Source organism: Thermoascus crustaceus (genome assembly GCF_041956765.1).
Source record: "Thermoascus crustaceus strain CBS 181.67 unplaced genomic scaffold VTN00scaffold_3, whole genome shotgun sequence".
NCBI classification, from domain to species: domain Eukaryota; kingdom Fungi; phylum Ascomycota; class Eurotiomycetes; order Eurotiales; family Thermoascaceae; genus Thermoascus; species Thermoascus crustaceus.
Window position 1 is genome coordinate 392838 of NW_027192529.1, and position 12121 is coordinate 404958.

The 12121-nt window shown below is 48.8% G+C and overlaps 5 protein-coding genes and 1 non-coding gene across 6 annotated transcripts; 2 read left to right on the forward strand and 4 right to left on the reverse strand.

Moving 5' to 3' along the window:
* Window positions 1–99: 99 nt before the first annotated feature.
* On the forward strand, window positions 100–2474 carry VTN00DRAFT_5330 (uncharacterized protein; the record flags this gene model as incomplete). The annotated part of the gene is made up of 3 exons (XM_069431850.1): window positions 100–2068; window positions 2136–2369; window positions 2437–2474. The coding sequence occupies 3 exons, from the start codon at window positions 100–102 to the stop codon at window positions 2472–2474; spliced, it is 2241 nt and encodes a 746-aa protein (XP_069287767.1).
* A 395-nt stretch (window positions 2475–2869) lies between these two features.
* Window positions 2870–3386, reverse strand: VTN00DRAFT_5331 (uncharacterized protein; the record flags this gene model as incomplete). The annotated part of the gene is made up of 2 exons (XM_069431851.1): window positions 2870–3056; window positions 3202–3386. 2 exons carry the CDS (start codon window positions 3384–3386, stop codon window positions 2870–2872), a joined length of 372 nt encoding a protein of 123 aa, XP_069287768.1.
* Window positions 3387–3731: 345 nt separating this feature from the next.
* Window positions 3732–4094, reverse strand: VTN00DRAFT_5332 (uncharacterized protein; the record flags this gene model as incomplete). Its single annotated transcript, XM_069431852.1, has 1 exon — window positions 3732–4094. The coding sequence occupies one exon, from the start codon at window positions 4092–4094 to the stop codon at window positions 3732–3734; it is 363 nt and encodes a 120-aa protein (XP_069287769.1).
* An 834-nt stretch (window positions 4095–4928) lies between these two features.
* VTN00DRAFT_t117 lies at window positions 4929–5017 on the reverse strand. The gene has a single exon. It is a non-coding gene; the product is annotated as a tRNA-Thr (tRNA).
* A 536-nt stretch (window positions 5018–5553) lies between these two features.
* Window positions 5554–7417, reverse strand: VTN00DRAFT_5333 (uncharacterized protein; the record flags this gene model as incomplete). Its single annotated transcript, XM_069431853.1, has 4 exons — window positions 5554–6651; window positions 6703–7019; window positions 7067–7142; window positions 7199–7417. 4 exons carry the CDS (start codon window positions 7415–7417, stop codon window positions 5554–5556), a joined length of 1710 nt encoding a protein of 569 aa, XP_069287770.1.
* A 1991-nt stretch (window positions 7418–9408) lies between these two features.
* VTN00DRAFT_5334 (uncharacterized protein) lies at window positions 9409–11271 on the forward strand (the record flags this gene model as incomplete). Its single annotated transcript, XM_069431854.1, has 9 exons — window positions 9409–9583; window positions 9645–9695; window positions 9757–9807; window positions 9871–9994; window positions 10062–10265; window positions 10325–10622; window positions 10684–10764; window positions 10825–10910; window positions 10968–11271. The coding sequence occupies 9 exons, from the start codon at window positions 9409–9411 to the stop codon at window positions 11269–11271; spliced, it is 1374 nt and encodes a 457-aa protein (XP_069287771.1).
* Window positions 11272–12121: the final 850 nt, after the last annotated feature.

The window sequence follows — 12121 nt, forward strand, 5'->3', positions numbered from 1 at the left end:
GCGTCAATTCCTCTAGATCGACACAACACCACATAGTGGGATACTGCCTCCTCTTAGCTGAGAAGAAGGCTTGAGCGCTGGGTATAACGCTGCGTCACAATGGCTAGTCCAGTGCCTGATGGATTCCGTCCACCCATCTCCCCTCCACCGGTCTACCTTCGATCTTCTCCTCCACCTCATCCCGCTTCCCCAGATACCCCGCCTGCCCCAGCGCAGCGCGGGGCATCATCTGGGTCTTCTTCCAAACAGCCAGTTGTTCATAAGGTGCCGCGAAAACCGCTGCGGACTGGCCCATCGGAGGTCGAGCATAGCCCTGTCATACAACATTCGCCAGTATCTCCGGTTAGGATAGACGATGCATCCCAGCTTCACCAGGCTTCAAGTGCAGTTATTGAAAACTCGAGCGATGACTATCGCTCGTCTGTTGAGGCCTTTTCTAATATGTCACTCCGGGATTCAATCCAGTCGGCGCAATCGGGTTCAGATTCAGGTAATTTTCAGGCGACGGGGATACCGCCACGGAAGGACTCGATCCCTCCAATGCAGCTTCCTCAGTCCCTTGCTTACCAACAGACGCCTCCCAGCAGCGGCTCTTGGTCGTTAGGGGGATCGCATGGGAAGGATGATTCACAGAGTAGAGAGAAGCATAGCTCAACGTCCGAGCAGGACGCGCTGAACAGGGGTTACAATGTATCGAATACCTCCTCACGCGGCAGTGTGGATAGCATGGCGCAGCCATCTGAGATATACCAGCCCCTCCAGTATCATCACCAGGCATTCCAAGATGTCACAAATCGCAACGGTGATCGAGACTCCAAACCAGCCATTAGGTCATCCTCCGCCTCATCTTTGGCGGGGGAGAACCCAGCTGGCTCGAACAGCTATCTGGCCCCCGGTAGAAGACCCGCAGGACTCTCGATTCCTCGACCCAATTCGGCATACTCGTCCGTATCTGACCTTGCCAGTCGAGGACGCAACCTGTCTCCGCAGCTCTCTCCACATCTGCGTGCATCCTCGAGGAATTCTACTGCCTCTCCGGATCCCCGACCCTTGTCCTTCGTTGATCTCATGAATGTCCCTTATCCTCAGCCCCCTCCCGCCCCGTCCAACCTCAGCAACGCTCATCTCCGGATGTCTGTTGGGAACAACGCCTCTTTGCTAAGTCACAAGCAGACGTTCGAAATGTATCTTGCCAATGTCAAGAAGACGAATGATCCCGGAGTTCAATACGAGTTCGCCGTGTTCATGGTCAATGCCGTCCACGAAATGCCCCCCGACGAGCTGGAGGACGGCGACAGCTCGACAAATACGGCCAAAAATCCGGACATCACAAGAGCGCAGCTTCTTCGGGAAGCACGGTCTATCCTCCAACGGCTTGCTGACCGCAGCTATCCTTACGCACAGTACTACCTGGGTGACGGTTACGCTTCTGGCCTTTTTAACAAGGGCAAGGAAGACTATGACAGGGCCTTCCCTCTTTTCGTTGCTGCTAGTAAGCATGGACATGCTGAAGCCGGCTATCGTGCTGCCCTTTGCTACGAGTTCGGATGGGGAAGCCGAGTTGATGCCGCCAAGGCATACCAGTTCTATCGTCAGGCAGCTTCAAAGAACCACCCAGGAGCTATGCTACGGCTTGGTCGGGCGTGTCTGAACGGTGACATGGGCCTGGGCAAGCGCCACCGGGAGGGCGTCAAGTGGCTGAAACGAGCTGCTGAATCGGCGGATTTACAGTACAACTCAGCTCCCTACGAATTGGGACTGTTGCACGAGACGGGATTCGGCGACGACGTGTTCCCGGACCCGTCGTACGCGGCCCAGCTGTTCACCAAGTCAGCTGACCTGGGACATGCAGAGGCGAACTATCGACTGGGTGATGCCTATGAACACGGAAAGCTGAACTGTCCTCGAGATCCCGCGTTGAGTGTGCACTTTTACACCAGCGCCGCTCAGCTGGGACACCCAATGGCTATGATGGCGCTGTGTGCCTGGTATCTCGTTGGTGCGGCGCCGGTCTTGGAGAAGGACGAGAATGAGGCTTACGAGTGGGCCAAGCAAGCGGCAGAGCATGGTATGTTGGAGATTTGGTGGCTTTTTATAGATGACCTAGTTATGCTAACGTCTTTCCTCTGGTGCAGGTCTTCCCAAAGCTCAGTACGCAGTCGGCTATTTCACGGAGATGGGAATTGGCTGCCGCCGCGATCCCCTCGAAGCTAATGTGTGGTATGTGAAAGCCGCCGATCAAGGTGACGAGAGAGCCAAACACAGGATCGCAGCGATCCAGGCGGCCTCTGAAGGCGCCAACCCCAATCTAGCAGCTTCTGGTGCTGTTGGCTCTCGTGGAAAGCTGAAGTCGAAATTTTCAGGTGCAGGTAAGTGGCAATTGCCGATATGTGCGAGATGCATGTTGGGATGGAAGCTGACATCTGAATAAACCAGACGGAGAAAAGAAGCCAAAGCTGTTTGGCATCTTTTGACGACATGGGCCGACAACCTCCGGATCGACTTTTCTTCCTGCTTTGTTCTATTCTGCACCGCCTCTGAAGCTCTCCATTCGAACGACAAGTTTCGTAATGGTAACTTTAATCCTAATTCTGTTATCAACTTGCGTCCTGTCACCACCTGCATCTGCAGGTTAAGATGGGGATACCACACTGTTTCATTGCTACGCAAGCTGGTCGAGTATTAGCAGCCACTTTCTCCCACATACCCATATATTGACTACCTAGTTCGATCGTTACAAATCTACTCGCGTTGGAATACTCTCCTTTTGTGGTCTACTATGGCGATCTTGCTTCATGTCACCAAGGGCGCATGGCCTGTCTTATCATATTTAATGTTTAAGGGCGGTGCGTGTTGACGTTGTGCAGGTCTATTGTTCCCTTGCTGTCTCTTTCGCCTCTTTTTGCTCGGGAAACTCAAAATATATCCATGAACCATGAACATAGACCATTTGGTTTCGACTTAACGACTGACCCCGCATAAGTCGGAGGACAAGAAATGAAGTCCGCACCTCTGCTCTTTTGATCATTTTTTCGAGCTGGTCCAAGTCAATGCATCTGTCGTCCTTTCAGCCTTCCTTCTTATACTATCGTCACCTTCGAGGGCATTATCTCATCGCATGAATATCATCATTTCTGCAATTCTGCGTTTATGGTCTGTTCTTATCAGCTTTTTTTCGTTCTCTCTTTACTTGTTACCTACACACCTGCAGGCGCATATCTCTTTTCATTTCCGTTCATCCATTTTGCGAAGCATTGCATTCTTACACATGGGGAATTTCTATTCGAATAAAACCGGGCGTTTATCGGGAAACCTTTCTGCTGGATGTTTGTTTGGGCTGTTTTTGATTTATTGATCAAGTAGAAGAGATTATTAGCAGGAATCATTAGTATCTAAGAAAGAATGGAGATCGTACAGTACAATGAAATTGTGAGGTTGCGGCATGTTGTTGTACATGTGTATTATCTTCTACAGATGTTTAAAGATTGCTGATTCTTCATGGTCCTCTATCATCCAGAATAAATTAGGTACTAGTCACACAAAGTCTGTTGGTCAGTAACAGAAGAAATAGTTAAATTGACAAGAATTATGTAAGTACTAGATAGGTATCCATTTCTTGCTCCCCAAGTTTAAGCTTCTCTTCATCGTCCTTTTTCCCTTCCTCAAGTCGAAGTGCTGTTTCTTGCCCCGAAGCTCCCTCCCGGCCACCGACTCATATACTCCATCCTCCCCTACCCCAGCGCCCGCCTCTTTTTTTCCCCCAGATCATAGTCCATATCCTCATTCTTCTTGGCCTCTTCTCTCATCTCCATCCGCTCCGACTCACTCAGATTCGACGGCCTTCTCTGCTTCAACAACTTGTCGGCCTTGTCCTTGTACTCCTTGATGCGGCGCGAGTATAACTCGCTGATAGAGCAATGTTTGACTTGGAAGCGGAAGTTGTCGCAGGGTTGGCATTGAATTGGGGATTCGGCGGAGTCGGGGATGGCGTGGCCGCAGGGGAGAATGCGTCGGGTGTTTACTTCGCTGTTGTTGTTGTTGGTGGTGGTGGTGGTGATTATGATGGTGGTTATTTGGTTTGTTGGTTGGGACATCTTTTTGTTGTCTGGGATAAAATGGAAGAAGTTGATCGGGTATTAGCTTTTTTCTTGAATGATGGATTGGATGAGAAATAAGTAAGGTAGGTACCTTGTGCTGTTATAGATGGGGATGGATCGTGTGAACACAGTTGTTGGTGTATGGATAAGAGAAGAGATGTGTGTTATTGAATTTTCTCATATAGCAACCAGATATATATATATATATTTTCAAGGGAATTCCAGATAATGCCTTGCGAGTCGTGAATAACTTGACTTGGACAGAGATTTCCACTAACGTTGAATTTTTCTTTTCCATCAGATGACAATGATGTGGGAGTTTGTCGTCTTTTTCTGTACGGATAAGATGCGACTGGAAAGGCTGGGTTAAAGCATCTATCATTCTATCAGAGTTCGCAGCTATGAAGTTTGAATAAAGGCTGACATTGTCACATGGCAAAGGCACTCCCCCTCTTGCTCCTATTGGGCATGGGGACCTCCTTGAGAGGAATTCTCCTACAGGAGCACATAGAGTGCAGACAAGATGAGTAGGGCAGAAGCAGAAATTCTCTTTCGTGCATTATGAGCGCTAGGTACTAGTAGAACAAGAAATATTAGCTCTAGCAGGCAAAATATCCAAGATACCGTTGTCAATTGCAGCGATGCAACAGTATTCGTAAATGATACGCGCATTTGTCCTTTGATAATAAGATAAAAACGATGCTTTAATGCTGTCATAAAGGAGATGGAAACCCCAAGGATAAAAAAATGAACGTGGGCGGAGATACCCCGCGCCACCTGATTGTAGTGCGTGGGAGCGGAAGGGGGGCAGAAAAAGAGCAAAAAGAGGAATGCGCAAGGGGAGATTCGAACTCCCGACCGTCTCATAATCATACACTTCGTGTACGAGTGAGAAATAATAACCACTATACTACTCGCGCACCCTGTTGGTAGGGGGTTTACTACATTTGCTGAAAAGCGACCAGAGTTGGGAGTTTTGGCTATAACCCCACCCTTGTGGAAATCACTGTTCTTCTGTCTAATGTGTGATGTTAGACAGATCATTTGAAATTCTAGAGTTCTTTCCTAATTTATGTGGATTTCCCGGAATTTTCGGTATAATTGTTTAAATGATATGTCATGGTCCATAAAAGAAGCAAGTACTCCTGGATGCAATCCCGCAATATATATTTAAGCTGTGCTCTTCTGAAACTGCTCGTATTGCTCTACATGTAGGAGCTGGCACCTACAAAAGTGCAAAGGCAGGTAACCTTTTCGGGTGTTCCAAGATGATATCTCGCTGAGACAAGATTAATATGCCGTCTAGCCCATCTACCTATTCTAATGTCGTACTTATACATCAAAGAGAGGCAATAATGTCCACTGGTTTCGAAATACATACAATGAAATCCTGCAAAGTCCAGGTTGATTAGGCATTATACGGGGCAGAAAAAAGTAATGACCAGAATACTGTAAGTTATGAATTCACGATTTCCTTATTCTTCTCTTCGTCCCGTGACCCGTCATCTGATTTAAGGCTCTGCGTCGTGGACAGAGCCCGGTTGAGATCATAGTGCTCCGTGAGGAAGCTGAGGAGGAACGCAACACCGCAGATCACACAGCACACTGCCCACACAATGCGCAGACTGTCCGTGTACGCTTGTTTCAAGTTCATTTTCACGCCGCCATCAGGCATAGACTTGATGACCTGCACAAGCCCGGCAGCGTCCTTGCTTAACGGCTTTGCCATGGGTGCAAGCGCTGGATATCCAAGCAGGTTTTCGTACATGCGGTTCTGGAAGATGACGCCACCAATTGCAACGCCGATGGATTGACCAAAGGAACGGAAGAAGCTGAACATGGCGACCGCGATGGCCAGATTTTCGTTTGTCGAGGAGGCCTGCACCCCGAAGGCTAAAGAAGGGAAGAGGATACCGAGGCCTAGACCAGGGACGATGTTGAGGAATATCCATCCGGGGATGCTTGTGCCAACGTCGATGATGCAGAGGAGCCCTAGCCCTAGAGTCGACAGGGCCCAGCCGAGCCAGATTGCCCATCGATATCGTCCTGTTATGGTGACTAGAATTCCAATAACGATGGCACTGGGGGCGACGGTAAAAGATTCAGGGAAAAGAGCCACACCCGCAATGATAGGACTGTATTCCTTGACAGCCTCGTAGTATAAGGGCATATAGTACAAGGCACACCACAGGACCAAGCCTTGCAAAACACTGCCGATGAAGGTGACAGTTGCCGTTCTATTCTGGAAGATCGAGTACGGGACAATGGGATCGGACGCGAAGAGGTACTCGTAAATCGCGAAGACGACCAAGCCAACAGCTCCAATGATTAAGGGCACGAGGGTGCGCCGTGAGTCCCAGTCGTACATGACACCACCCCACGGCAGTGGAATCAAAAACGACGCGGTGCTCCCGACAAAGAGGACCGTACCAATGTAGTCGATGCGTCGAAGCTTATCCATGAGCGAGCTGTGAATGAAGTTGAGCTTGAGAAAGAGCAGTACGAAGACAACTCCAACCCCAATGAAAGGGAAATTGATGTAAAATATCCAACGCTGAACAGAAGTTAGCATATTCGGAACAGCACCGGGAAAAGCAGAACTAACCCATGTCACGTTTTCGGAGAATCCTCCCCCAAGGATGGGACCAGTGACTGAACCGATACTCCACATGCCGCTTAGAATACCAAAGTATTTCCCCCGATACCTCAGAGGAACTATGTCAGTTACAATAATTTCGGCAAGCGCAAAGATACCGCCGCCTCCAACGCCCTGGATTGCACGACCGACGAGCATATACGTGAAGTTCTTGGCGACACATGCAACGACAGTCCCGACAAAAAAAGAACGTAACAGCCGCAAGCAACAGAGGCTTTCGCCCAAAGATGTTCGAAAAGGATGCAAAACTTGGTTGAAACACTGAGCTGATATCAGCAAGGGCTATGTGATTTCCGACGAGACCGCATCGTACCAGTTGAACAAAGCAGAAAACCGGTGCCACTCCAGAATGCCTCAATGGCAGATCCCTTGAGGTCGCTTGCGATTATCTTGTCAAAATTAGCATCAAGGACATACTGTTCTTTTCTAGGAGGCTGCGTCATACGGGTAGAGCGACTGAAATGGAGGTCCCATCCAGTGCCGCCATTAGAGCGAGGACCGCAAGACTCGCAAAAGCAAGAATAGCATTCTTTGTCAGGCTAAAGTCTTCTTCAACTGAGCTTTTCTCTGCCGAGGCAGCAGTAGTATTATCGGTATTGGCGGGAACCCCGACCTCTTGGTCCGTTGATGGAGACTCAGGCTGCTTGTCTGTCTCTGCAGTCATATTGGTTCAGCTCGTGATGGGTGAACGACCTGAGAACAGATATTAGTATTGATGAGTCTGAGAGAAGGGGAACAAAAGAGATTGACGCCAGTGTGTTCCGAAACACTTCAACAGCTGAACAGAGCAGATGAAAGGTAGGCATCTGCCAGGTACTTACTTGTAGAGACGTCAGGCAGCGATGCCTGCAAACAATGACTCCATACGCCAGGGAGATGAAGAAGCAAGAAAAATGCAGAAGTAAATGGGGCACGTTGGCCCGCCTGGTGGCCAGCTCAGATCAGCTATACACCGCATCGAGTATCGCTAGTTCTGCGCATCTCAACCTTAAGTGACTTTGCTGCGCGGATCAGTGGAGTTATTATCGTACAGTACGGAGACACTCCCGATCGATGAAAGTTTCGTTATACCTGACCCACATCCTAGTGACTTGGCGCCTTGACTATTCATGGACCAAAAGTACAGCTGGACTACAAAAAGACGCCATGGCGACCAATAACCCGTGCTGGTGTCTTCCTGCCTGACTCTATTTTATAGCCATACAGTATGATTCTGGAGCCGTCTGAAAGGTAGCTAGGCATTATCATAAAAAAAGTCAGCCACGACTGCAATTTAGGAAAAGTAGCAAGCTAAGGAGCCTGGGTAACAATGATCTTTTTGCTGACAGAGAGCCAATACACAAAGGAATGTTTTCCAGACGCTACATACCGTGCTGAACTTGAAGCGATTGACGACTGTGGCCAAGTCAGTCTAACATGATGATCCCGAGCCGTGACTCGGAGCAACAGAAAAACACGATGGACTTTCATATATACCTGCGCCATTCTTGTTGCCTGCGTAGCTTCAAGGTATGAATTGTCCTTTCATGAACTTAGCTAACTCCGAGTTATAACGCCTCGCATGTCGTTCCAATTCCTAGTGGACTTTCCACAGACCTTCAGCTTCAGTGGACAGTGTCAGGCTGGATGTTGAATATTCTTGCACTGTGGCGAGAGAGTCAGAATTGCCATAGTTGCAGGAGCGGTCGTCGCGTGTTGGTTTGCTGACAATGAGAGACACGTCGTGGCTGTTATTCTCCAACACGACCTCCAGACCAAGAATATCATCTAATGTCTTGGACCGTGCGTCGAAAAAAGCGGTTTAGACCTGCCAATTTGCTGATCGTAGGGAATAACTGGTGCAGCCAGGTCAGAGAGTTTTCTGTGATGCAGAAGAGCGACTTGAGGGGGCGTCGGTTCATATAAGTGGACCGTGTCCTTCAGCCAGTTATCGCAGCTTCCACACCGCCGAAATTCGAAATAGTCCAGATGGACACACCACGTTCTGTAGCACTGATCTGCAATGCAATAATAAACCATTGCTCTCCAGCATGTTCTTTGTTTTATGGCCATCCTGGTCCTAGGCCGATCGTCCATCGCAGCAGCTCTGACCCAATCATCATCTCCGGGACAGCCCCCATCTCTGGGCACCGGGTATACTTATCCTGGCACTCTTCTATAAGCAGTCTTCGATTCCCACAGCAGCTGAAAGACGATTTCTCTGAGATATATGCTGATTATTGCTAAGCTCAGCTTCTTCAGGTAATGTTTACCGTCTGCAGTGGTTCACGCGATACGCGATAGGTCTAACATAACTATCTAGGAGGAGCTTACTAACTTGTCCCTAACAGGAAACTCCAAGACACCGAGAACTTGAACAACCACCAGAATATCCGAATCCCTTTACCGAATCACCAGCTGTTGGAACACGTTATCTTATCTGTTGATGTTCATGACATATCGCAAAATGGAATGGAATGTCGGACACCTTGACGTCCATCACTTGGCATGCTGCGCTTATCATGCAGGAAGTGGATCGCTGATAAAGGCACAGTTCCACCCACTTTTGGTGCGAGGTCATAAACATGCAGGTGCTCCCCCAAGGCGCTTTGCCAGAGCGATTTCTCTCGGATTTTGTTGATCGAAAGATTGCTCCTGGAGCACTCACTGTTCGCCATGTCGGCTGAAGAACAATGCCTTGACGGCGAAAAGTCCATGAAGACCAATGGGAACGCAGTGACGGAGCAATCCCCTTCCATTGAAGAAGGGGGCGAGCTCTTTCAGGTGATGGCCGACGGTGTCAATTTTCGCACAGTAGGCTGGCTTCGTGCATCGGTCATCTTTCTCAAAAGTACTGGAGCTGTTTAGCCTAGAGTCCATTGTGCATACTCTCTCTAACATGAGCTCTTTAGTTATTTTTGCAACCGGTGTGCTGAGCATACCTACATCCATGTATGCGCTGGGTAAGTCACTGCATCAAGTCTCGGCTACCTCGTTTCTTTTACTTACCTCTGCACTTTTCAGGCGCTGTCGGAGGTGCGCTGTCCGTTCTTGGCTGGAGTGCTCTGAACACATGTAAGTCGAATTTCCCTGGAGCGAGACCCTGGTATTCTCAATTGCTCTGCTAACAGCTTGCAGATGTTGCCATCATACAGGGTGACTTTAGAAATAACCACCCGAAGTGTCACAGCATCGCGGACATGGCCCAGCTGTTAGGCAGCGTCGCACTCCGTGAACTGGTCGGTTTCCTCTTTATAGTAGGGTGAGATCTAATATGCCTTGGGAAATTGGTCATGTTCAACTTCACCTGACTGATATATGTGCGCCAGCTGGATTCTCTGTACGGGTGGTGGAATTCTCGGAGTCTCGATTGCTCTCAATGCTCTTTCAAACCATGCAGCGTGCAGTGTTTGGTGGTCATTTCTGGCCACCGTGGTCGTATCGAGCGTAGCAAGCATCCGCAAGTTCCATACTCTCGGGTGGCCTACCTGGGTCGGTTTCGTATCCATCTTCAGCGCTGTGTTCATTGTCGTGTGAGTCGCCCTAGCCGTGCACATCTGAAGAGTTCCTTCTAAACAAGATGATGATGTAGTGTCGGTGTTACCACACGAGACCGTCCAGCTGCAGCACCTCAGACTGGTGACTACGAACTCGGGTATTATGCTATTGGCAGTGCAAGTTTTGCCGCCGGCATGACTTCAACCGCGACCATTTTTGTCGCCTCGTCTGGGACCTCTGCCTTTCTCCCGGTCATCTCGGAGATGAGGAATCCAAAGGACTATAGAAAAGCTGTCTTTCTCTGCATGTCATTCGTCACTGCTGCATACCTCAGTTTCGGTCTGGTCGTATATCGTTGGTGCGGGAAATGGGTTGCAAATCCGTCCCTCGGGGTTCGTATTGTCTTATGCTGCCACACTTGTGAACACGCCACTTACGACTGGTGGTTATCAGAGTGCTGGTGGGACCCTCAAGAAAGTCGCGTACGGAGTTGGACTGGCTGGACTCGGTATGAGTGCTTGCCTTTATCTCCATGTGAGCCTACCTATACCATATCCTAGAGGTACAAAAGGGACCAAACTGACTGCTGCAAAGGTCGGGGCCAAGTACCTATTCGTCCGCCTGCTCCGCAACACCAGACACCTACAAGCAAACACACTCGTCCACTGGGGAACCTGGCTGTTAGTTGATCTTTATATCGAAATCTCACAACCAATGTCTGACTAAAACGCACGTAGGAGCTGCACATTTGGCTTGGGTGCTCTGTCATTCATCCTTGCTGAGGCGATTCCAATTTTCAGCTATATCCTTGCCCTAACCGGCACCGTTTGCTTTGCCCCGATTGCCATCACGATTCCAGGCTTCCTGTGGCTCTACGACCACGGTACCTGGCGGAAGGGAACTGTACCGCAGCAGCTGGCCTACTGGGCACACTGGATTCTTCCCTTTCTGGGTGCATTCGTTTGCGTTGGTGGCACGTACGGGGTTGTGAAACAGATTATTGATGCTTATGCAACTGGCGAGATTGGTAAGTTCTGCTAAGTATTCGCTCCATGTTGATTCTTCGTGTTTGATTTTTTTGTATGTGTGGCGTTTTAACATAGTCTTACGTATCTAGGGTCGGCATTTTCATGCGCAGACAACTCTAACAACTAATTGTCCTTTCGACTTCTTGCTACACACGAGTAGCAGAATGAATACTATCGTAGAAATCAGATTTTACGATGTCTATTTTGATTGATATGAGGCTTCTTCCTGTCAGAAATACTTTAGCATCTCAACGGTATGTACATAGTTCCGAGTCAAAGAGAGGTAATGCTTTCAAGGACAGAAAGGGATCGGTGGACTAGAGTGTACTGGGTAATCCAGTTTTAGATTTCCGTCGACTCCAAAAGGCAAAAAGCAGCCTCGGGATTCATAACACTACATTGGGTACTATACATTTCTGGGCTCTAATGCACTCTAATAATAGTCCTCTAACTTATGGCGGTACGTCGCCAAAGCTGAAGAACAGACTACCTGCCTAAGGTAATAATATACCTAAATGTACCAAGCAGCATTGGACATCATGCTACACTCGTCCGTAAAGAAAAGTCCATATCTCCATGATCTACGCCTTTTGACTATGTAGCTTTCGTCTTCATATCGATACTAATACAGATATGCCTTCTAACCTGCTAGGTCGCCTCCTGCTCCATCAGATCCCTGCCATTCAGCACGGTCTGTACCACGTGGGAAGCGGGGTCCGGAGTGAGATCCGCCCGTGTTTGTGGGGTTTAGGGCGGGGATCTGCTGAGATGGAACTATATCTATATCCTCCTCTTACCCATTTCTTTCTTGCAGAGACCCCAGAAGGGAATATACTATTACAAGTCGAAAATAAAACAAATTA